The sequence below is a fragment of the Ptychodera flava genome, chromosome 2, assembly GCF_041260155.1.
Source record: "Ptychodera flava strain L36383 chromosome 2, AS_Pfla_20210202, whole genome shotgun sequence".
Lineage (NCBI taxonomy): Eukaryota > Metazoa > Hemichordata > Enteropneusta > Ptychoderidae > Ptychodera > Ptychodera flava.
In genome coordinates this window covers 36,641,936-36,668,225 of record NC_091929.1, presented here as the reverse complement: position 1 = coordinate 36,668,225, position 26,290 = coordinate 36,641,936, and the positions used below count along the sequence as shown (strand labels likewise).

Sequence of the window (26,290 nt, the reverse complement as noted above, 5' to 3'; positions counted from 1 at the left end):
TATATCGTATGACAGCACAAATTTGAGGCACTCACTGTCTTTCTGAAATGGACCTATAACGGAAATATGCAATGCTTTACGAGCGCGCGTGGTAATCAAATTGAAAAATCTAATCAACGAAAATTCATGAAATGGTGTGTGACCTAATATGATGATAGGAAAACCTAAAGATTGTATATCTACATTAAGTGTTATAGGGAGAGAAAACAGATCGTAAAAACATCACTTCACAGCAGCTCAGAGAAGATGAAGATGCCCATCCTTGTTGATGTCACGTGATTCCTGCCAAGTTGCTGAACTCATGACCGTTGATGATGTTGGCCATGTTCTAGTTTTGTCTTTGAGCTATTTGACGAGTTATTCTTTGCAAACAACAATCTCTCCGCACATACCTACTACATTGCAACTTTTTGTTCGTATTTCGTGATATTATCCACGTGAATTCGAAGACGATTATGTATATATCACATATCTCGTCTCTAGAATGTGGTCTTCTTACACATGTGCATTAAGAATTCAAAAGTATTTGCATTTTCTGACTATTTTCTGCTAGATAGAGAATTGGTATGAGAAAGTGACGAGGAAATGATAAGAATGAGTTATTGGTAAGGTATTTTGAGTTGTAAGAAATAAATGGTTCATACAAAGCGGGATACTTTCATACAGTGTATGCTACCTAAGAAGCCGTGAGCAAATTGCAATCGAAGTTGCGATTGCAGACTTTTTTCGACGGCTGTTTTAAAACGTTCTTATACAACAGTAAATACCAAGTAAATGAAAACTACAGCGTCACCAAGACAAAAATATTATTTTTTATTCTAAATCGAATAAGAAGAACAGCTGAATTACTTCCTGTTTTAATTATAATATCAACATTTGCATCATTATCTCTTGAATGTGTATATTCTACGAAATTTAATTAACTGACAATGCACTTTCGCAATGTTAGTCTACAATATTCATTTGGCCCCGCACTTTGATTTCTGTTTGTAAAGGGGCTGAGCTCTAATACCTTAAAATGTATGTGTGCATACAAAGACCTCGCCAGTGACACAGCTATGCAGAGCGACGTGTTTGCACACTCATTCACGATTTTGCGATTCACAGCGCACACAGTGCTTCTCTAATGACACAGCTGAGAAAGTGCCAAGGTCACAATGACGTCACGCAGGAGGAATTTGGCCGCCGTCATTGACGGCCATGTTTGTTGCGACTGTTATATATGTTAGAGGCGAATAGTTTTCACTCAGACAAAGACTGAGCAGAAACAAGGTAATTTACCCAGGCAACCTTTATCTCGAGAAACTGTGACAACTGACTTATCGGATATTGTCAAGGAATTGTCTTTCGATCGAAAAATGTGTTGTTTCACCTCCGAGTTAATACTCCTTGTACAATAGGCGTAATCGTAGCGACCCCTACAGTCACTCAAGGACTCTGGGTTTGCTGTTCAATAGAGAAAAGAACATAGTTAAACACGCTGGTACATATCCTACATGTTTTTATCATATTCTCGGTTTGACGTGTAATGCCTCTCAACTATTTTGCAACGTCTTGTATGATTCCTTCGATGCGTTGACCGTCATAGCGCATTCACCGAAATTGAAATCCGGTATAGCTGTAACGTCCTTGACTGGGTCAAGTCTGTGAACGTTTGAGTGGTGAACGCGATGATTTGTGTTTTATTTTCATATGAAACGTGTGAGTTGGGATGAACGCGATGAGTTGGGTGTACTACGCGATACGCTGCCGAGAGTTTCACTCGGCAGAAACGTACTCACAACGGCGCACTGCAGACTCAAAGGTATTACGCGTTCGATCACAAAGTAAACCTGACCTGGGCTGCTAATTTTCAAATGAGTATGTATGAAATGGAAGAGTCACAAGAGAGACTGTTGCAAATGATTTTATTTTGTAAAAAATTCACCGACTTGAACCAAGTCTAGCAATGTCCCTATTTGACTGTCATTGCAAATTCACCAAAGTTGATATACGATATTGCCGTGATGTTTCTGAACTCATGGTTAAGGACAGTGCATTTGTCATTTATGGGCGTGACTCTGAAAAGCACTTTACTTCACCACAATCGTTACATTTTTGCGGAATTGTCTTCCGATGGACAAGCGCCAGTCAATACACATTCATTTTTCTCACATGTATGTGACATGTCGTAAATGACAATTCTATTCAGCGGACATTTCAGAAACACAACAGTTTTGACCTATTGTTTTAAAGTCTTGAATTATTATTGAAGGAATATTAGAAATATCTGTCAAAGTTTGTCACATTGTATCTTTATTCATCTGTGCCGTCTTAAATTCAGTGGCGTTACTGATATGGCAAATGATACAGACATATTTGTCGCCTTTGTCTCTCTTCAGCATGCTACCTCAGCAGCTGCAACAGCAGCAGCAATACTATGCCAGCCAGCCAACCCAGGCTGTGCAGGGACGACCCCGAGGAAACGCCAACGGAACGGGGAAACGTCCAGGCTTTGCTTCACGGGCGACCATGGTCTTTGGAATCTTCCAGATCATATTCGGCGGCATTTGTGTTCTGCAGGGTATTACTGCCGTCGTTATCGTATGTAAAGTTAGTGAATCTGGTACTGGTATATGGTGTGGTGTTATGGTAGGTATGGAATTTTCAAACACCCCTTTTTTTGGCAAACAGACCAAAATAGACTTATTAAAAGTAGAAAAGGAATGGGGCTTCCAATGGTATCGTTTGGTTATTATATCCAGTGTTTGATCCAAATTAAAAAGATATATTTCTGAAACGTGTTTTCTGAAGACTGTACCAAGACGATCTACTGATCATAGTCATGTCATTCCGTTATCATGTGTCCGATCAACATGTAGGTAATTTGAGCATCTGAGATGCATCTGCACTTATATAAGTCACGTTAGACTTCAAAGTACGTGATATATCCTCAGAAAACCGTAACCATTTAGAACAAGCATGTGACAAATTATATTTTTTACAGTTCGCAGTTGCAGGATCGTTCGGGATAGCTGCATCGTTGAAGAAGACGAACGCGATGGTAATTAAGATTAGCTTTTATGGTCTTGATGGCGGCAAACTGTCTTCATCATAGGCTTTCAATCGTTTGTCAATTTCTCTGAAAATAAAATTGATTTCACCATCAATATAGATGCCAAATGCACATGACTGTCGATATGTAAAATAAATAAAAGAATAAAGACTTAAGAGACAAGGTGTATATACCATACTTTGCTCCACGAAACTGGCTAAGGTTGTCGTCACATATACAGTTCGGTTAACCTTATTCGGCTGGAGCGGAGATCATAGCGTAATTCACATTTTCATTTATTTAAGATGGTAAAATCTAATTCGGTTTCAAAGTTTTCAGTTCATATTTGAAACCATTTAGGTCTGTGTTTGAGCATAAGCCTTGTCGTATTACGCTATGGTTATACGTTTGCCTTCTGCTGGAATGTATTAATAGTATTAAGTTGTCTGTATCTCAACAGATAATTACCACCATGGTTCTATCTATAATCTCGGCAACTATGGCAGGCATTGCATGTATTATAAGCGTCTTCGCAGCAGTTATTGAAGAAAATTGTTACCAATGGGACGGTGACTGGTACCCATATTACTGTGATACAGAATATGTATGTTTACACTACTTTCTGTCTTCCTATTTCTTGTAAATGAACAAACTAATGGATGGGGAAGGAAGGAAGGAAGAAGGGAAAGAAGAGGAATGAGCGAATGAATATTATATGATAATAATTTTACAGCGTTTGTTTCAACATTGTAGATTTATACCTGCGCTGCGGTTTCTTAGTTGACCACAAGTTTATTCTTCATTTTTTCAGGATGGCAGAGTTGCTGTTGACAGTCTACTGGCGGTCGTAGCATTAGCTGAATTAGTGATTGCAGTCCTTCAGTCTGCTTTCTGCTGTTCAGCGTACTGCTGTAATCAAAAGCTCTCAGCGTCACCGGTAGGTCATAGAATTTCTAGCATTGCATTCGAAAAATTCCTCGCATATTCCAAAGCAGCAAGAATTATCAGTTTCGATCACAAAGACACGTGATGAATGCTTTCTATTCAGAGAGTCAAATTATGAATGGTTTCTACCGGTAATTATTCTGTGTCAAACAATTTCCTTCAATAGGGAGTCTTGTGACATTTGATTTTGGTTTTTGAGTTGACAGTTTTGATTGTAGAAATTGATAGACATTTAATTCTGTAATTTTGAAATATATGAATGCGAACATATATTAATTAAATATGAATAAGCCCTTGTCATTGGGCAAATTGTGAAATAGATCAAACAGGGATAAAGACTTTTATAAAAATGGCATGTCAGGAAAGTTTGCTCGTAAAAATTCATACAGTTACAAGGAAGTTCATGTCATTGTTGAATAAATTATAACCAATACTTTGGTTTCTCAAAACAGATGTATATTGCCTTGAGGACATCCGCAGGGGCCAATAACGGCTTCCCGGTGACCGTAATCCAAAACGAACCCAAACAGCAGATGGCGCCCTCTGGAGTTGAGCTTGTGCCACATTATCCAAGTACGTTCCTATCTGGTTGATGTTTATGACACGATGTGTATCCTTTTATAAGGTTCACATTCAATATTGTTTTGTCTAGTCATTAATAACTACTCTTCATAATATTGTGTTCTTCAGCATGCTGTAGCGAGAAACCAAGAAACTGTTTGATATATATCAACAGTTGCAGCTCCTTCCCTGTTACAAGGCAAACTTGTTGTTTTTACGTAAATTTAATGGCATTCATACATTTTTAGAATTTTTCAAGATTAAAGTCATAAAATGCGACAAAACGGTTCTAGATTTTGTTTAATTATTACTAACATTAGAACCATGACAGCATCAAAATGTTGGGAACCAAAATATTTTCAGGTCCTTCCCCAATAGGCAGAAAAAATTTTTAAAGTTCCCCCTTGACTACTCCAAGGTTTTTCGAATTCCCCTGAATTCATCCAGCCCCCTCAACATTCTTGAGCACAGACTAACAGTGATACTCTCTTCTCATGAATCTTTTATTCTGACTAAACAGACCATGGACAAGTACCACAAGGTTACGTGTTGAAGTGCAGCCAGTCTGCAGCAATATCCAACTGGAACCACAACCTGGCTTTGTGTATCAACAAGGACAATAGCTACAGTTCCCACAGCAACAACACCGAGAAGTGCCAGAGTTACAGACCCAGCTGCCGCCTTATCAACCGCAGCAATCAATGTTATGTGCTGCAGTGGATCAACAACAACAACAGAGTTCCTTAATCCGAGAAGACATGTCAGCTGGACTGGTTGAAAACTAGGCTCCATTAGCGTAGCTGAAAACGAGGGTTTCACATATTATAATCAGAAATGTATTTGAGCAAATTGACGGATCAACCACTCTTTGATAAAAGTTAAAAACTCGAACTCAACGTTCATATCTAGCCAAGTTTGAAAGTTTCACAAAAATTAGATACATGTAGTTAATGTATCATTTACTCCAAAGGCTCCAAATAAGTCCATATGCAGCAGACGAGCAAACTATTGCAAAAACGTGAGTTTTTATGGTTTGATAACAGTGGTGCCTAAATCAAAACCTCCCCAATTCTCTATCTAAGTATTCTCATATAAAGCGAACTCTCATATAGTATTAGAATCTGTTAAGACCTTATTGTTATAGATGTACAATCCATATTTACAAGTCGACGTGTATTTCTGTGCTGATACAGTGTCATCGAACTCTGATGAAATTATTATTCATTGAAAAGATACAATATTAGCGTCGTTATCGTTATTATCAATATTATAATTAACAGCTCTCAGCAGAAGTCTTCAGACTGTTTACGAATTAAAATGTATATTAATTTTAGATCGGTATTTTCCTATATTGAATAGAGATACATTTTCAATCGACATGTATTCAATTTACTATAACGCCGAAACAGTTTTATACCTGTCTGATAAGAATGTACAGTCACGAGGGCTACCAAATTGATTTGATTGACGGTTTTCGCTCACAAGTATCTATGTGTAAAACAGTACATAAAAGTGTTTTGTTGCCATTTTTTACATCTGAAGTTGTTAAAGCATTTGTCGAGGAGTATTTTTCAAACTAACCTGCAATAGTGAGAACCACCACAATTCACACTTTCAAACAAAAAACACTTATGGATTTGAATAAAATTACTACTATAGGTCCGAAGATTTTGTACTTGAGATTTAAAGTTGCTTTAAAGCACACACATTCGAAGAAGATTTAAAGTTTTACCAATCAAGTACAATACAAACCAATGTGTATCACAGCTCAAGTCATGATGTAATACGACTCGGGATACCATGACAGCTATTATACATGAACTATACAATTAACTGAAATTGTAATACACTTTAATCAATTTTCGCTCATCCATTCACATCCCGAGGATCTTTGATGTCAGTTGTTTTACAATGCAGGTTTATGTAGAGTACCACTATGCATCATAACCATTTTGTGTCCATGCTGGCTGCAACATCGAAATTCTCTGAGCTTCACTATCAACAATAATGAACTCACTAAATGAACTCACCCACCTTTCAAATCTGAAACTCAAGTTAGTGAAGTTAGGCAAAACTATTGCTCAACATCAAGACAACTCAAAATCAGACACTAATTCCTTTACCGACATATTTTTGGGTAACCAAAGCACTCAGCATGACAGTGAACTCACTGATCTATGCAAGGGATCGACCCATACTGCAAAAAAGTTTGGATAGGGCACAAAACAAGCAACAAAACAGGCAATTTTCTGCACTCTGGATTGACATGAGGTCACTCAGGGTCATTGACCTATAAGTATACTTGAGTAAAGGAGTTTTTACCATGCAAGTCTTTGCCCTTTTGGTCCCCATAAATAAGACGAAGATGCTCGAAGGTTCGTAGCTACATTCTTCTTATAGGAATGCAACACTATATGTTTTGACTGCATTAACGCTTACCTACCTGTGGTGGCCGTTTGTCTAATATTGACCTACTAAGTGGTTTTATATCGGAAAAAAATTCAAATTTATGCTTGGATATAAGCTTGACATGCTAAGAAAGTTTACTGTTTGGAATTTCGAGAATTTTCGGAATTTTTGAAACATTTTGCTCTTTGGAAACTGTCTACCTGCTCCGGCGGAGCCTTATTTTTGCCTGGGTAGCCAAAACCCCCTCACACGGCCGAGTACTCGCCTCTGCTTTCTTGAGGAGGACAGCACTTTCTGTCTCTAACTTCTCACCTGACTTTACACATAGGCAGGAGCATGAAGCGGCATTTTATCACGTGTCTTTCAGATGTCAATCTCGAATTGAACAAGAATTTCTGCATGTCGGAAAACTAAGAACTCAGATACAACTTACCCTGCCGACTACGGTTAACCAAAGTACTCCGCATGACACATGTGACACAGGTGAGAAAGTGCAAGGGGCATGCATGACGTCACGCAGAAGAAAATGACCCAGTTATTGGCGGCCATGTTGGTTGCGACTGTCATGTAAGTAAGAGGCAAACAGTTGGCTTTTGGACAAGGACTTAGCAGCTATAGTGAAAAGGTAATGTACAAATAGTATTATTTTTAATCCCGTTTACATGTACCACTAGAAATTGTTACTACTGACTGATCTGATACTGTCGAGGTATCGTTCTTCTATCCATAAATGTGTTTATATACCGCTGACTCTTTATTTAGGTCAGGTTGTACCACAAACGTGATCGATCTCGACAATCACCATTTCTCCCAGTCAATTTTTAAGAAGTAAAAGGAAAACTATGAAATAATCTGGCACTTTTGCGACCCATTTTCATATTCTCGGTTCTGCTTGTCAGTATGCAACTCGCATGCTCGATGCATATTAAGCTGCATAGCAACGTCTAGTGTATTTCTATCTATGCGTTGACTGGCATAGGGTATTCACCAAAAATGAAAAACCCCTTATCATCAATTACAATAGCCGTAATGTCGCTGAACTCATAGTGAGAGGAAGGATAATGTGTTTGTCATGCATTGGAGTGAAGAACAGTTTATTAATTAGAATCTTGGTATTCCTGCCAAAAATATCGTCAGCTGGTCAATAGTCTAATTTCAAGGACAATTGCCTGTCAAAACACATTCCGTTTTTCTCACATTTTTGTAGTGACATGATTTGAATGATAAATCTTTTGAGCAGATATTGCGGAAATAGAGCAATTTGACCAATTTTTTTAATTCTTGAATTATTATTGAAAGGAAAATCAAAACAACTGCCAAAGCTTGTCATAGTGTAGTTATTTATTTCAGCTTATTTTAACTGTGCCATTTTAAATTCAGTGACTTTCCATACATAAGAAATCATACAGGAATATTGATGTCTTATGCCTCTTATCAGCATGCTACATCAACAGCAACAACAACCGCTGCAACAGCAGCAGCAATTCTATGCCAGCCAGCCAACCCAGGCTGTGCAGGGACGACCCCGAGGAAACACCAATGGAAAGGGAAAAGGACCAGGCTTTGCTTCACGGGCGACCATGGTCTTTGGAATCTTCCAGATCATATTCGGTGTCATTTGTGTAATACTGGGTATTACTGCCATCGTTATCGACTGCCGATATCATGAATCTGGTATTGGTATATGGTGTGGTGTTATGGTAGGTATAACCCTAAAATAAATGTTTAATAACCTTTTTTCAAAAAACCGAAACAGACATATTAAAAGTGGAAGAGGAATGGACTCTCGATGATTTCCATCTTATCATTGTAACATACATTGCATATACAAGGTAAACATTTGTTATGCTAATTATATCAAGCACTTTTTCGTTCAAGAAGTTGTTTCTGAAAGGTGATGTCTGAGCACTGTACCACGATGATCTGCTGATTATGATGTCATTCTGTTTTCATGGGTTTGATCCACATTTCGGAAATTTGATCATCCGAGGAGCATCTGCGCTTATAGAAATCACAATATAAGTGATATCTAATCGGAAAACTATAATCATTTACAACAGGCATATAATTGATATATTTATGTTTTTTACAGTTCGCCATTGAAGGATCGTTTGGGATATCCGCCTCTTTGAAGGAGACGAATGCGATGGTAATTAGCTTTCATAGTATTGCAGGCGTCTAACCTTTGACGATATAGGTTTTCAATCACTTGCCAATTTGGATGTCAAGTCTACATGATTTGTATGTAAAACAAACAAACAAACAAACAAACAAACAAACAAACAAACAAACAAATTTCTTCATAAATTCAAAGCTTTTGCCATGCTTAATGTAATTTGGCCTATGTGAGTTTCCTAATTTAAATAATTGACTAAATATAATGTTGTTTATATACACAACGGCAAAACTAGCTCTGTCTGGGGTTAAAATGAGAGTTTACGATTGGCACCCTGTGTTCAAGATTGAGATACAATGTAACATTACCATGCACTGGTCCATGTACAAGTCTTGTTTATTTCAATTTCCCCAGACACACTGTCTGCATGGGACATACAATTTTACTTGATGCTATAGCAGTGAGCTCATAAAAGTGTGTTGCCTCAATAAATTAATTATTGCGTAGAGGCTTTAATGAATGGAAGTGGTATCTTGTGTCTCAATTTTTAACACAGAGTGCCAATCGTTAGCTCTCATTTACAACCCTTGGCAGGGTCTGTTTTGTCTTTATACAAGCAGAATTTCTGTCTGTATCAAGTAGGCTTGATCAACACTAAAGTGGCCACGTGTGTAAGCCTTACGATGGTATTATGGGTGTACGTATGTACTCTATTTAAATGTTTTAATGGTACAAGTTGTCTGTATCTCAACAGATAATTACCACCATGGTTCTGTCTATCATCTCGGCAACTATGGCAGGCAGTGCCTGTATTCCTAGTATCATCGCTGCAGTTAGTGAAGAACGTTGTTACCAATGGGAAGGCGGCTGGTACCCTTATTACTGTAGAACAGCTACGTATGTTGAAACTATTGTATCTTCCCTATTCCTGGTAAATAAATGACAGAATGTATGGGTGAAGGGAGGAAGGAAGAAAAGATGACGCACGGAAGGAAGGAAGGGAGATGAATGAATGAATGAATGAATGAATGAATAAATGAATGAATGAATGAATGAATGAATGAATGAATGAATGAATGAATGAATGAATGAATGAATAGTCGCGCCAGCGGCTTACTGACTACGCATGCGCAGATTCATAATATACTATGCGAGTAACCGGAAGTGTACCCGACTTTCGCGGGTGCCGCCATGTGTTTTGGAGTGCTCGTTAATAAACAAATACGAAACATGCTCGCTATTATTTTATAACATCTCATTAATAAAATATGTCTTTTTATTAACGAGTAATATTATTACACCCTGTCGCTGATACAAAATATCGTTACTACCACGCCCAAAAATAGAAGAAGAGAGAAAACTGTCGTGCATATAAACGAGAACATTCGCAATGAATGCTGGGTTTGAATCTCGAAAGCGCCCTCTGTGTCAATAACTTGGTGCAAAATTTGCCCGTTTTTAACTGTAACGCTGCTTTTCAGCTTACAATATCGAAAGTTGGGCGGTACAGTTACTATTGCAACGTTAATGATGGCACAATACATCTTTTAATAAACACAATTGGTAGTTATCATGGTAAAATTGCCAATTATTACACATTACATGAAATCTATACCTACAGGGTGCCCTGACATCGTGTACGTGAACTGTTTTCATCAGAGGGTAAACCGGTCATATTTGTACAATCGTATTTAGAATGTAACAATTAATTGTATTTTATCCTTTACGATTACTAATCATGAACTTATACAAATTATATTTTTAATCTCAAAGCCTGGCGCGACACCAAAGGCTGAGCCCTATATAATATTAGTGAATATGTGCATCAATATAATTTTAAACCTGTCCTTTGGTTTGTTTGGTTGACCTTGAATTTATTCCCATTTTCAGGGTGGCAGAGTTACCGTTGACAGTACAATGGCTGTAGTAGCATTGGCTGAATTAGTGATTGCTATTCTTCAATCTTCATTCTGCTGTTCAGCGTACTGCTGCAAACAAAGCCTTCAGCGTCAATGGTACGTCATTGAGTGTCTAGCATTGCATTCGATATATTCTTCATATTAAAAAAAACAAGAAACCGTTTCGATTGGAAAGCAAAACTGTTAGCGTTTTCATTATATCGGACTTCATAATATTCATCACATGAATGATACTTACTTGCAACTAAAAACGTCGAATACAATTGGTTTCTACAAGCTGTGTATATCTATCATATCATACTCCGCATATTAGTATCCTGTTTTGCGTGTTTGGGCTGAAAGTGTTGATTTTACACATTCGCAGAATTTTACTATGACTTTATGAATATTAATGCGCATGTGTATGTACATTAATTTAGTAACTCTTTGTCCAGAAGTAGCCGTTATCATAAGTTGTGAAATAGAGCGGAAATTGATAGTGTGATAATAAATAGTATTTTAAGATAATTTGGCAATAAAAGTTTATAGTTATATGTAAGTTCATGCAGAAATTACCTTAACACTTACAACCTGTTCTTTTGCTTCTCGATACAGATGTACATTGCGGCGAGGCGCTCTGAAGGGGCCAGTCACGGCTTCCCGATGGCTTCAATCCAAAACGAACCCGCTCAGTGTATGGCGCCCTCTGGAGTTGAGATTGTGCCACATTATCCAAGTAAGTACCTATCTGGTTGCTATTAATGGAACGATATTTACCTTTTCATGAGGTTCCTATTGTATTCTTATGTCTAGTCATCGATATGTACGCGTGAAAAATTACCTCACAAGCATACTATATAATAAACAATAAATTCGTTTCCATGGCCTATATTTAAGAATACTACACAAAGATTTCAACTACTGTCTTCTTAAAACACTTTTTAATTCTTACAAAACAGATCTGCAGCGAATACCTCAAAGTTACGTTGTTAACATGCAGCCAGTCATGACATCCAATCAGCAGCCAAGTATCCAAATGGAGCCACAACCTGGTGTTGTGTATCAACATGGACAAGGGCAGCAGTTACCACAGCGACAGCCGCAGCAACGCCAGCAAATGCTACAGTTACAGCCTCAGCAGCTGCAGCATCAGGTGATACAACCTGAAGCCATCCATCAAAGGCCACAGGGGCAGCAGTTACCACAGCAACAACGCCAACAAGTGCCACAGTTTCATACCCAGCAGCCGCAGCATCAGCAGATGCAACATCAAATGCAGCAGGCAGTGCAACCAGCAGCCATCCATCAACAACCACTGGGACAGCAGCTACCACAGCAACAACACCAACAGGTGCCAAAGTTACAGACCCAGCAGCTGCAGCATCAACCGCAGCAGTCCCTGCAATATGGAGCAGTACCAGTGGATCAACATCAACAGGATTGGCCAGAACCACACCCACAACCAAAGGCACCACTTGGACCACCCGCGCAACTGGCAGGGGAAGTCACTGGCCCGGATGTGAATGTAAACCAGGATCAGGCTCAGTTGCCGCCAACAAGTTCCTCAGTCCGAGAAGACATGTCAGCTGGACTGGTCGAAAACGAGGTTCCATTAGCTTAGCTGAAAGCGAGACTTTCGCACGTCATTGTCAGAAATATATTAAAACAGATTGACAGATACTCTAGATACTAGCACAAAACGTTCATATTAAGGCAAAATGTTAATATTTACAACTTATAAGTTTATATAATTTAGTCAACTGGCTCCAAATTTGTCCATATGTAGCAGACGAGTAAAGTATCGCAAAACTTGAGATTTGATAGTTTGATGAGTTCACATACAGGTAGTACCTTTATCCAAGGATCCCTAATTATGTATCTAACAATTTCCACATATCAACCAAACTTTTATTTAGTATTAGACACTGTAATATCTTTATTTCTGTAGATGTTCAAACTATATTTACACGTCAATAGACATCAAATCAGGTCCAATAATCGTTATCATTCAAGGTAACTATGACATTTACCAGGTCCAAGGAACATATAGATGGTGACAAAGGCAATGGGGTCATCTTGAACCACGAAATAGCGGTGGTACCAGGTGTCCGGAATGGGAAAGCGTACCCTGCCAGCTAGCCGCACCCGTCAAGATTGATCAATTGTTATTTGGTGAATTCAGATTGATCAATTGTTATTTGGTGAATTCACCAAATTACTTTTGTGAGTCAAAATTTGGTATGCTGTCACTCATCTGAGAAACAGACAGGTCATATTTTGATACAACATCTCCGTATCTACCGTAAAACTTCTCAAAGATTTCACTAATCTACTTTCTGAGAATCCTTGCCTCACTAACTTTTGAGTTAGTAGGCTGTGTCTAACTCGAAAGACTTCATATGAATGGCATGCTCTACTGTACCTATGGAGTTTTGAAATATACTTACCATAAGCTGGAGATGATGGTATATTGCTCGACAAAGAGGGAAAGTTTATCATTTCCAAATTGAAATCGTCTCTTTTGTCATACAGCTTAGTATATAGTGTATTATGTCTAATTTCAATACGTCTAGGTATGATGCCGAGTCCACACTTCAGTTGTTTCTTTTATTTCTAAATCATCTAGGTAGATGTGGTGTAGATAATTGGATATACCAGGATTATTTGTTACATATTATTACAGCATCACCGAACTCTAATGAAATAATGATTTATTTGATAAGATACAATATTAACTCTGTTATCATTATTACCAATAATTACCATTATCACATGCACAAGTCAAGTCTGTCGTCTCTGAACATGAAATACTGGGATTTATACTTTGGTCTTTCTACGTCACGGCAACCCACGTCAATGTCTTCAATTTTGGTGCGTCGGAACTTTTTTGCGAAAATCTTCGATGTGCTCGTCAATGTAAGCAAACAAGATTGCGGCCAGTATTTCTACAGCGCCCAAACTTTGTCCGAAGTTAAAATTTGTAAAAATCAGCCATAATTTTAAAAATCGATCTAATAAAATACATCAACTTAGCAAATTTTGAGTCCTTTTTGTCGCCTGTGGAGATTCGTATCGATAAAGACCCCACCGCCGCTTGAACTTTGGACGCACAGAGTACTTTCACAGCTGATGTGCAACATTGAATAAGCTGTTTCTCTGATTGGTCCATTGTCACTATTCACAGCGACTTAGGGAGTTTGTATTATTTGTATTGTTTTAAGTATAATGGTAAGAATCAGCTACACAATCGGATAAGAGCTTATTCAATGCTGCACACTAGCCCAACTTTCATGCCGAAGACATGCAACTGCCACTGCAACAATGGGAGTCAAGTGCTCATCCAGGCCGTTCGCAGAGCCTCAAAAAGTCATGTTATGAAATCAATATTTTCATATATTGCGACAATAATAATCCGAACTACGAAAACAAAAGGGGTGTAACGCTCGTATATCCGTAAGCAATCATTTGAATAATTTTCGGAAACAACGTTCTTGAAGCTAATCCGGCGAACTACCCTGGGTTCCGTAAACATTTCAATCAGTGTACGGTCGGTGTGCGACATTACATAGTCACTCTTATTCAGTCGATTTTTGTTCTCGAAAAAACAGCCCAACGTTGTGAGAGTCCGATTTCTAGGCCTATGTTATCTTTGCAATCGTGCATGACTTCTCGAAAGGTACGTAAGTGGCCATTTTGTGTGAGGTCATCTGACATTAAATTTGCTCCGTACACCAACTAAGGCAGAGTGTTCCTCGCTCAAGCGACCGACGAGTAGAAATTATTGAGACGGCGTACCGATATTGTTTCAAAAGTGGTTTAGACGTTTAAATGCTGCGTTGTTCAGGAAAACTCCTTATATATTACAAAATAACGAACTCTCGGCTATTGAGTGCATGATATTTATGTGGCAGCTCTCATCAGAAGTCTGGATACCTTTCAAGAATTACATTAGATTATATTACTTTACATTAGATTTGGTTTGGTATTCCGCTATCTTTTTAAAGGGTTTGATACGAATGTACAGATACGAAGACTACTGAATTGAATTAATTTTCGATCAACTGGCAAATATTTAAGTATAGGACGATACATTGTAATTTTTTGTTGAAAACGTGCGTGTATGTGTGCTTGAGAATTTGCACGTTATGGGTAGGGGATTATATAAATTTCTTAATGCCTAAGACAGTCCGCCCCTACCTTTGCCGTAAATAATGACGATTCCCTTAGTATTTCTATTGTAATAAACTTAATTGTTAATAAACAGAGAGCATGTCTTCGTATTTTATTATTATGAACAATTATATTATGGTAACTAGCATTATCAATATATTGTAGTCAAAGTAATCTTCACTACTTCAGGCAGGAAGCTACATACTCCGCTGATACTTTAACAAAGCCGCAATATTGTGTCACCTGCTTATGGCATGTAAATTTATCTGTGCGTCTCTCTGTCCTATAGCCTGGGTATCTATTCTTGTGCAATTGACCACATTCCCGGCCCCTGCATGGTTTTAAATTCAAAAGCTTCTGTTTGCACCTATCTCGACTTTTTTATTTAGTTCTCATACAATCTTACATGTGAGAATAAAAAATAGGCATTTTCTGTAAGATAGAGGATGTTGTAAGTACGAGAATACTGAAACTATTAGATCAACTAGTCGTTGCTACGATGTGTTGTGTTATGAGAAATATTTGGTTTTACAACTTAGAAGCCTTTGATATAGTTAATAAAGAAGCCAGAGGGAAACTAAGATCGAAGTTCTCAAATCATTTTCGATCCAGATTTCAAAATATTCTTATACAGCAGGAAATGTCAGATAAATGAAATCTATTAAGTAATCAAGACAAAAATATATCTTTTTCTTCTAAATTGAAGAAGAAAAACTGCTCAATTACTTCCTTTCTTTGAGAACAATATAAATATTGACAACATTGCTTCTTGCATGTCTTCATGTTACCGAATTGAATCAGCTGACAGCAAAACTTTCGCATTACCTTACTCATTACAGGGTGACTAGATTCCGAAATCAGTGCTAGAATTGTGTTGAACTTACCGATAAACTGAAAGTTTACTAGTATTTAAAATGTACAAAGCATTTGCGAAAAATTACCGGCTGCTGTATTTATTACGCCCTCACCTTGGTTCCGGTTTGTGATAGGACTGATCTTGAACACAGTAAAATTTAGCTATGCATGGCAGGGCAGCTGTATTTTACGAAGGCCTTCCCTTTACCATAGCTATACAGAGCCGACGTAAATTGCAGAGTTAACACTCACTCACGCGTTTCATATTCAAAGCGCAACCAGCGCATCTATGGCAACACAGGCGAGAAAGTGCAAGGGGCACCAATGACGTCAGGGAGAAGGCAATAACCCAATCCTCGACGGCCAGGTTTGTTACGTCTGTCGTGTAACTTAGAGGCGAACACTCTGCACTCTGACAGGAATTCAGCAGAAAGTGACCAGGTAATTTACCCAGGCCTCACTTTGAGTATAGTTTACATGTCACTCTAGAAATTGTGATAACTGGCTAGTCAGATATTGACGAGACATTGACCTTCTGCCGACAAATGTGTTTTACCTCCGACCTAGTATTTAGTCGTACCATTAAGTGGTAAAGGATCACTATAAAACTTGTATTTTAGCGATGCATTTTCATATTCTCGGTTCGACGCATGTATCAAGCTATACATAGCAACGTCATGTATATCTCCATCAAAGTACTGACTGTCATCCGGAATTCACCAAAAATTAAAATTCTTTATCGATAATTAACATTAGCCGTAATGTCACTGAACTCATTGTGCGAGTAGGGAGAATGCATTTATTATGCACGGGAGTGAAGAGCACTTTATTTAAACAAAATTTTGGTAATTCTACCGAAATATCTTCCCTTGTCAATACCCGATTTCATGAGCAACTGCCTGTCAATAGACATTCCGTTTTTTTCTTACAATTTGTTTGTGACATAATTGAAATGAAAATTCTATTGAACAGTTTTTATATATTGTTTAAAATTCGATGAATTATTATTCTTGAGATAAACAAAACAAATGCCAAAGTTTAGCTCAGTGTAACTTCATTTATCTCAGCTTACTTCCGTGTCATCTTACGATGCAATGAATTAATTTACATAGAAGTCAGACAATTATGTGTCTAATATCTCTCTTCAGCATGTTACATCAGCAACAACAGCTACGGCTGCAACATCAGCAGCAATATTATGCCAGCCAGCCAACCCAGGCTCCCCAGGGACGAACCCATAAAAACACCAACGCAAGGAGAAAACGACCGGGCTTTGCTTCGAGGGCGACCATGGTCTTTTCAATCTTCCAGATCATATTCGGCGGCATTTGTGTAATACTGGGTATTACTACTGTTGTTATCAGATCGAATCTTCGCTATTCCGGTGCTGGTATATGGTGTGGTGTTGTGGTAGGTGTGAAGTTTTCAAAGACCATTTTTCGGCAAACAAACCAAAACAGACATATTAAAGTAGAAAACGAATAGATTTTCGAGGGCTTCATAAGGTATCGCTTGATTAAGCAATAAAACACCCGAGGGATGGTAAACCACGAGATTTTGACCAGTTCACGGAATATAATGACGAGCGATAGCGAGTGCGTATGGAGTTGAATTAGTCAAAATCAAGTGGTATACCATCCCTCGGAGCGTTTATTGCTCTAATATTATACCAATATATTGAAATTCTGCGTAAAATGTTTTAAGCTGACATTTTCTTTGATCATGAGCTCACGTTAATTTTGCGTATTTAGAGGGCCCCATAACATGAATATCCTTATCTTTCACCGGGACCAGTGAAGTACAAATGTCACGCACCGCAAAGAAATGGATTTTCAAAAGAGTAAACGTTTTATTTCAACACACAAGTATCAACAGTACCAGACTTGTACGTAGATCAGTGAAAGCTAATGATAGAAATATTATACCAGTGACTGTCAACTTTTGAACTCTGAACGAGCAATCTGAATCTAACACCTCGACCTGACATAGACGTTATAATGCACGCCACCGAGAGCAGAAATTCCTGTGCTGGTATATGGTGTGGTATTGTGGTAGATGTGAAATTTTCAGAGACCCCTTTTTCAGCAAACAAACCAAAATTGACGTATTAAAAGTAGCAAAGGAATAAATTTTCGAGGGTTTTCAAGAGTACCGCTTGATTGTTATTATATCCAGTGTTTGTTCCACGAAGTAGATACTTCTCAAAGGTATAGTCTTAAGAGTGTACTACCGAACTGTTGATCATGATCATGTCATTCTGTTGTCAAATGTTCACACTTCGGCATTTTGGGCATCTGAGATGCATCTGTGCTCAAAGAAATCGCCTTAGATTTCAAAGTAAGTGTCGATCTAGTGTCATCTGCTTAGAAAACTTAAGCTTAATCACTTGAAGAGGTATGTGATATATTTGGGGTGTTTTTTTCAGTTCGCAGTTGCAGGATCGTTGGGGATAGCCGCATCTTTTGAAGAAGACGAACACGATGGTAATTGGATTTCATGAGCTTGCTGGCAGAAAAATGTTCACCTTTAATGATTATCAATGGCTTGCCAACTTTTGAAATTAAATTTATTTTTAGCTATAAACATGGACGTCAAGTAAACATGACTGTAAATATGTAAAGCAAATAAAAGTATAAAGAATTAGCGTGAATGACATACCGACAATTATATCATTAAAGTATTCTTTATCGCGAAGTGTCGCAGGGCTTGAAAATGAGGCCTAAAGAACATCGACTTTGTCACAGAACGAAATGAATTTCTGATATTACCAAAACTGTTGTTACAAATAATAAAAAATACATTTAATAATATCTTATGTTCAATTGATGGCATTATCATTGACTACAATTGCTGATCTATGGACTTACAAAATCACTTGTCTTCAAGATACTAAAGAAGAGATAATGTGCATATACTAAACTCTGCTCCATGACGCTGGCTTAGACTGTCGTAAAGTTAACATCCTACTGGGTTATAGAGTAGAAAGTAGCGTAGCTGTGGAAACACAGCTATCTGTTGGCGGGGTAGCGGGGATCGCTATGCGGGTCAAAGGTCAACCCCGCCACGGATAGCTGCGGGCCAACTGCCATCGAAAGTGGGTCTATTACGACGACACAACATGTATCGGAACTTTGAACGGCAAAATAAACCAAAGTGAGCGTAATTCAATAAAATGACCTATACCTGCCTGAACTCTGATTATTGCTCATTCCCTAACTCCTTTTGTGAACAAAATTTCTGGTTCGTTTACGTAATTCGGCCGATTGTCCAAGGAGTACTCAAGATTTTCACTCCAGCAGCGAACTTTGACTTCTATTGATATGCTAATAAGGATGTCGCTCGTTCGAACGTGAATAGCGTGACGGTCGGTCAGATTCTATTAGCATATCAATAGAAGTCAAAGTTCCCTGCTGGAGTGAAAATCTTAAATACTCCTTGGAAAATTGGCCGAATTACGTAAACGAACCAGAAATTTTGTTCACAAAAGGAGTTAGGGAATGAGCAATAATCAGAGTTCAGGCAGGTATAGGTCATTTTATTGAATTACGCTCACTTTGGTTTATTTTGCCGTTCAAAGTTCCGATACATGTTGTGTCGTCGTAATAGACCCACTTTCGATGGCAGTTGGCCCGCAGCTATCCGTGGCGGGGTTGACCTTTGACCCGCATAGCGATCCCCGCTACCCCGCCAACAGATAGCTGCGTTTCCACAGCTAAAAGTAGCGAAGCTTAACATTTTCTTTTCTTCAGCAAGGAAAGGCACAATTCGTTTTCGGAGTCACATTTCTCAGTCCACGTCATAAAAAACCTATTAGAACTTCAGGTCTACGTATATTATCTGCTCAAAGATATTTATGGTATTGATTAATCTGTATATCAACAGATAATTACCACCATGATCCTGTCTATCATCTCGGCAACTGTGGCGGCCGGTGCCTACATTATAAGTATTATGGCTGCAGTCAATGAAAAAACATGTCCCTGGGATCTATCTTACTGTCATACAAGCTACGTAGGTTGGAACTATTGTCTCTGTTAATATTTATTGTCAATGAATGAATGGATGGGTGGATAGGTCAAGGAAGGAAGGAAGGAAGGAGGGAAGGAAGGAGTGAATGAGTAAATGAATGAGTGACTATGAACATGTTGCGTTAGTACTGTTCTATACCTGCGGTATGGCTTGTTAGTTGATCCATAGTTTATTCTTCATTTCCAGGATGCCAAAGTTGCCGTTGACAGTATAGTGGCTGTTATAGTGTTCGCTGAATTAGTGATTGCCACTCTTCAGTCCGTCTTTTACTTTTCAGCGTACTGCTGTAATCAAAAGCCCTCATCGTCAACGGTACGTTATTGAGTGTCTAGCATGTATTCGATTAACTTTTCATGTATTCGATAGCAAAAAAAAGCTCCTTTGAGGGGAAGGCAAAAGCTGTGTTTTCATATGTCGGGGCTTTATGTCATCCATCATATCAATGACGAATGCATGCGATGCAGAATGTCAAACCCAAGTTATTCTAAAAGTAGTGTGTGTCCTGAACGTACTTCGCATATTACTATTTGTGTACTTTACGTGTTTTCACACATTCCTTGAATTTTACTTGTATAGATTATGATTATGGATGCTCAATGGTATGTAAATTAAGTCATGATCTACTCTTTTTTTTCAAAAGTGGCTGTTCTCTATTAAGTTGTGAATAGAAGGAAAAGGGATAAACGCTCTGATAGTAAAGAAGATGTTTGGAAAATTTTGGTGGAGTTGTGTGCTAGTTCACAAAGAAATTACCCTCACACACAACGTGTTGTTTGGTTTCTCGACACAGATGTACATTGCCGCGAGGAGCTCTGAAGAGACCAGCCATGACTTTCCTAATGCCGTGATCCAAAACGAACCCACACAGGATATGACGCCCTCTGGAGTTGAGTTTGTGCAACATTATCCAAGTAAGTTCCTATCTATTTGGGATTAATGGGACATAACTTTTCGTCAGGTTCACTTGTTCTTACAACTACTCATCAATATGCACTCGTGAAAATAAACTTATTAGCATACTATATAATACAGAGACCACGAATTCGTTTCCACAGCCAATATTTAAGAATACTAAAATAGGACATAAAATCAATTCCATTAATCATTATCATTCAAGGCAAGTAAAACACCAGGTCCATAAAACGACAAACAAAACAACAACAAGAACAACAAAACCGTGACAAAATCAAAAGTGCGATCTCGAAGCACTATCTAGTTAAGCGATGAGACAAGGTGTCCGGAATGGTTAAGGGTACGCTGCTAGCATGTTACACAAGTCAAGATTGAACTAAAGCAACTTAATACTACCTCTCATCATCCCATTAGCTAAGACACAAAGCTTGCCACTGCACCAGTGTTGCTGTCTTCTTTAAAAACTTTAATTCTTACAAACAGATCAACAGCCAGTACCGCAAGGTTACGTTGATAACTTGAAGAAGCAGCCAGTCGTGACATCCAATCAGCAGCCAAGTATCCAACTGCAACCACAACCCGGTGTTGTGTATCAACAAGGACAAGGGCAGCAGTTACCACAGCAGCAACATCAACTACAACAAAGCCAGTTAATAATTAAGTTACAACCTCAGCAGCATCAGGTGTTACAATATGAAGCCATCCATCAACAACAACAGGGGCAGCAGTTGCCACAGCAGCAAGTGTTTCAGCCACAGCCCCAGCAGTTGCAGCATCAAGTGCAGCAGCAGTTGCCACAGCAGCAAGTGCCTCAGCCACAGCCCCAGCAATTGCCGCATCAAATGCTGCAGGCAGTGCAACCAGTAGCTATCGATCAGCAACCACTGGGTCTACAAGTGCCACAGCTACATACCCAGCAGCCGTATGATCAACCACAGCAATTCGTGCAAGCTGGAGCTATGGCTCAACAACAAGAGGGTTGGCTTGAACCACAGCCACATCCAAAGGTATCACTTGGACCTCCCGGGCAGCCTGTAGAAAAGGTTACCAACTCGGATGTGAATGTAGACCAGGATCAGGTTCAGTCGCCAACAAGTTCCTCAGTCCGAGAAGACATTTCAGCTGGACTGATCGAAAACGAGGTTACATTAGCTTGGCTGAAAACGAAAGTTTGACATATCATGATAAGAAAAACAAATCGACAGATAGTTCACTCTACGATCATGATAGTTTAAAATTAGAACAAAAATGTAAATTTTTAATTTTCACAAAAAGTAAGATAGTTAATGTATCATTTACTCAACAGGCTCTAAATGAGTCCATATGCAGAGGACGAGAAACTTGATAGCAAAAACTTGATATTTGATAGTTTTGATAAAATGATATACAATAAACGGCTAGTTTTCAATCGGGTTCGAACCCACAACATACGGCATCAGGCGCCTAGCGGAGAGGACATAGAGAGAACCGCTCGGCTAAATCTCCACTCCTAAAAAGAGTGGTTCAATAGCCGGCTAAGTTGTTACATTTTTCTGACTGAGACCGCTCAACACGTTGTAGAGTTCGTGAAGCACTCACGCACGCATGCTCACTATCATACATCACACATACACACTTTTATCGAAGCGAAGAAACGAATTTCATCGCTTTAACTGGGCGAACGATACAAGTAGTGCAAGAATCCATTAATCGACAATTCTGTATTTGATCATTTTCAGCTTTTTAATGAACCCTCATGTATTATAGGACTATTCTGACTGTATTTTACTTTATAGAAGTAAAAACCATATTTACAGATGTACAAACCATATTTTGAATTATGTTTGATTGATTGGTTGTTGAATGAAGTGAAAAGGTGTTTGCAGATCGACGTTAGAGTCACGCTTTGCGCATTTGGGTCGAAAACTTTGAGCAACATACACGCAATTGCCGAGTCGCTCTACGTATTTCGATATGGCGGATGAAGTACAAATGAAAGCTGTATCCGGTGCACTTCAACTACCAAAGCCAAAGATGGAAAAGAAAAACCCCCTGTTACGCCAGTGCTAACGGCCACAATCGGAAGACCAAGCTACACAGCCACGTCAGAGAAAGGCGCAACAGAAACTGCAAGTACATAAAAATACGTGTAGATCCACAATGACTGTGGTACTGCGTGTGTGTTTGCTGTAGCTAGATTTAACTTTACCAAAGGCGACTGAAACCTCTACATTCAGTGTTGATAACTGACTTTGAAGTCTTAAATTTCAGCTTCGAATGATCGTGATAACAATATCCCTCACACAGAAGTGATATTTGCAATCAATACCGTTATTTCACGGTGACCTGTAATTGATTTTGAGATGTACAGTCGTGCAAAATTAATTCAGTTCGGTGATTCTTTTAAAGTGTCTTTACTCTGTACTTAATGGTGAAATAAATTTCTTCTGGTATAATGTCTCGCATTTGTTTTTTTACTCGTCGCCACGTGACTTTCTTTTGTTTAAAAAGTGTCCATTTTACAAGTTCTTTTGTTTAAAAGTGTCCGATTTACTAGTAAATCGGACACTTTTAAACAAAAGAACTTGTAAATCGGACACTTTTTAAACAAAAGAAAGCCAGGTGGTATATAATAAAATATTCGGTTATGGAAATTAGAGAGCATGGTTAGAACAATGGGCACGAGGCGGAGAGTGGTATAACAATAGTTACCATTATTACATGCCTCGTATATCGAACGTCGCGTTCCATAGGATTCAATGGTAACTCATCGATGACGTCGCGGGCCGCATAGTCATCACTGGACTAAAAGAAACCGGAACTATTTCAACTTGAAAACTTTTGGATGTGAAAATCTTGAAATTTCATGTTTTACACAGAAATCCGGTTTGGCAAATTTCGCATAAAAACATCGATCAACCGCATAACAGTAGTTTAAATATATCAATGCACCATTCATTTATGAAAATCGTTCTATTTCTAACAGTTTTTCGTCTAAAATGAAAATAAAGCATTTGACTATAATTTGCCAATAAACGTAAAATTTTGGTGCAAACTGAGTAAGAGAGGCATGTCATAAAAACATTATAGCCCAAACAAGGGACTATGTACCCTCGGGGCAGGAGACCATTTGCCTTCCTTACGTCGGGCAAATGGTCACCTACCCTCGGGCACATAGTCCCATGTTTTGGCCATAATATATATTGATAACTTTCTGCAGAAGTCACAGGGCTTTGGGTAGAAATTTCAGACTTTTAAAGTAGATGTAGAATTTTGGTTCAGTATTCTCCTTTTCATAATACAGGTAAACGCTTTTGATTGGTATACCAATAGGAATCAATTGTTACTCGACAATGACGTCCAGAGCCGCATAGTCATTAACTTGCTGAAAGTTAAGCGGAAATATTTTCATCTTGACAGATTTGGGATTTGAAAATGTGAAAATTACATGTTTCTGATAGGAAATCCGATTATTAAAAAATTACGAATGAAAAATCGACCAACTGCATAACAATGATTTCAATAATATAAATGCATCTTTCGACGTTCAAAATCCTTCTGTTTCAAGATGGATTTTCTCCTGAAATGGAACTTACGCATATAATTGTCATCTGCAAATAAACTCTACGATTTTAGTGAAAATATGTGACAGAGGCATTCTGTAAAAACATTATAGCCCAAACAAGGGACTATGTACTCTCGAGGCAAGAGACTATTTGCTTTCTTGACGCCGAACAATAGCAAATTGTCAAGTACCTTCGGTCACATGGTCCCATTTTTGGTTTATAACGGATATTATTCCATTTTGCACAATTTTAACATTGAAACATTTTTGGACAGGTCTGTTATGAATGTACAGATATATAGACTACCAAATTGATTTTATTACCGTATTCTGCTTTCAACTATGGAAGTATAAGACAATTCATTGAAATTGTTTTGTTGACATACCATATATCTCAAGTCGTTTTAAAACGTATGTATGTATGTATGTATGTATGTATGTATGTATGTATGTATGTATGTATGTATGTATGTATGTATGTATGTATGTATGTATGTATGTATGTATGTATGTGTGTGTGTGTGTGTGTGTGTGTGTGTGTGTGTGTGTGTGTGTGTGTGTGTGCGTGCGTGCGTGCGTGCGTGCGTGCGTGCATGCATGCATGCATGCATGCATGCATGCATGCATGCATGCATGTATGTATGTATGTATGTATGTATGTATGTATGTATGTATGTATGTATGTATGTATGTATGTATGTATGTATGTAGATGTGGAAACGCAGCTATCTGTTGGCGGGGTAGCGTGGGTCCCTATGCGGGTCATCAAAAGGTCAACCCCGCCACGGATAGCTGCGGGCCAACTATAGCGGCGAAAATGGGTCCATTACGACGACCCCACTTGTGTTGGAACTTTGAACGGCAAAATAAACCAAAGTAAGTGTAATTCAATAAAATGACGTATACCTGCCAGATCTCTGATTGTTGCTTATTCCCTAACTTCTTTTATGAACAAATAATTGGTTCGTTTATGTAATTCGGCTGATTTTCCAAGGAGTACTCAATATTTTCACTCCAGCAGCGTACTTTGACTTCTATTGGTAAGGACGTCGCACATTCGAATGTGAATGTCGTGACGGTCGGTCAGAGTAAAAATCCAGAGATTTTGTTCACAAAAAGAGTTAGGGAATGAGCAATAATCAGAGTTCAGGGAGGTATAGGTCATTTCATGGAATTACACTCACTGTGGTTTATTTTGCAGTTCAAAGTTCCAAATTATTTTTCATTTATCAATAAAGGCTATCATTGTCCGCTTTCATTATTTTTATCCGACCAGGTTAAATTGTTTCTTATGAAATTAGAATTTAAGAAATATATGTGTATTTTTCTTTGCAGCGTATACATGTAGAACAACATGTTATGTTTAGGCTGTATCATACTCAGGAGACAAAGCAGAATGACTTAGTTGGAAATGATTGCATTATATTAAGAGAAAAGTTTAACATGTCTAGACATGATAAGCATTGTCAGCATATTATGGAAAAATCGCTGTGTTCACATGTAGCCCGTGGTCGGGATTTGGAACCATGTCATAAACAATGCAATAACGAGGTAACGTTCCACCATGTGTACAGTTGGATATTCTTGAGCAATTTTCTCACATTATAGTTTATTTTACATTATATTAATTCGACAATGTCGTCTTCTGTAGCATAGTGATTAACTGGGTAGAAGTGGCCCTGGTGTCAAAGGTTACAAAGATAACATACAATACAGCAGGAACTACATGTTAGCTGAAGAATTGTGGGATCACGCACATGGAGACGTCTGACTTCAATTTTGCCATATTTTGACTTGACTATTTGTCTGGTACAGTA

General features: G+C 38.3%; 2 protein-coding genes across 4 annotated transcripts in view; both read left to right on the top strand.

Moving 5' to 3' along the window:
- Positions 1-24,854, top strand: part of LOC139119977 (transcription factor SPT20 homolog) — a 48,143-nt gene extending 23,289 nt beyond the window's left edge. The window contains exons 1-8 of one of the 3 annotated variants that reach the window (XM_070683959.1): positions 1,194-1,206; positions 16,356-16,429; positions 17,137-17,398; positions 18,414-18,471; positions 19,871-19,999; positions 20,204-20,329; positions 20,808-20,928; positions 21,413-24,854. In XM_070683959.1, the coding sequence (XP_070540060.1) occupies positions 18,469-18,471; positions 19,871-19,999; positions 20,204-20,329; positions 20,808-20,928; positions 21,413-22,104 (1,071 nt within the window). In that variant the 5' untranslated portion in view covers positions 1,194-1,206; positions 16,356-16,429; positions 17,137-17,398; positions 18,414-18,468 and the 3' untranslated portion in view covers positions 22,105-24,854. Of the gene's footprint in view, positions 1-1,193; positions 1,207-16,355; positions 16,430-16,883; positions 18,040-18,413; positions 18,472-19,870; positions 20,000-20,203; positions 20,330-20,807; positions 20,929-21,412 lie in introns of those variants that run through there. The other 2 variants (XM_070683968.1, XM_070683951.1) reach the window with 2 other exon arrangements.
- On the top strand, positions 723-6,206 carry LOC139120004 (membrane-spanning 4-domains subfamily A member 4D-like). The gene is made up of 7 exons (XM_070683998.1): positions 723-1,272; positions 2,382-2,631; positions 2,987-3,043; positions 3,495-3,638; positions 3,846-3,971; positions 4,432-4,552; positions 5,061-6,206. Exons 2-7 carry the CDS (start codon positions 2,383-2,385, stop codon positions 5,285-5,287), a joined length of 924 nt encoding a protein of 307 aa, XP_070540099.1. The 5' UTR covers positions 723-1,272; position 2,382; the 3' UTR covers positions 5,288-6,206.
- Positions 24,855-26,290: the final 1,436 nt, after the last annotated feature.

Excerpts from the sequence above, each read along its gene's own strand:
- LOC139120004 (XM_070683998.1), top strand. The coding sequence starts at position 2,383 with ATGCTACCTCAGCAGCTGCAACAGCAGCAGCAATACTATGCCAGCCAG. Across the intron at positions 2,632-2,986 it reads GTATATGGTGTGGTGTTATG|TTCGCAGTTGCAGGATCGTT; the intron begins GTAGGTATGGAA and ends TATTTTTTACAG. Across the intron at positions 3,044-3,494 it reads TGAAGAAGACGAACGCGATG|ATAATTACCACCATGGTTCT; the intron begins GTAATTAAGATT and ends GTATCTCAACAG.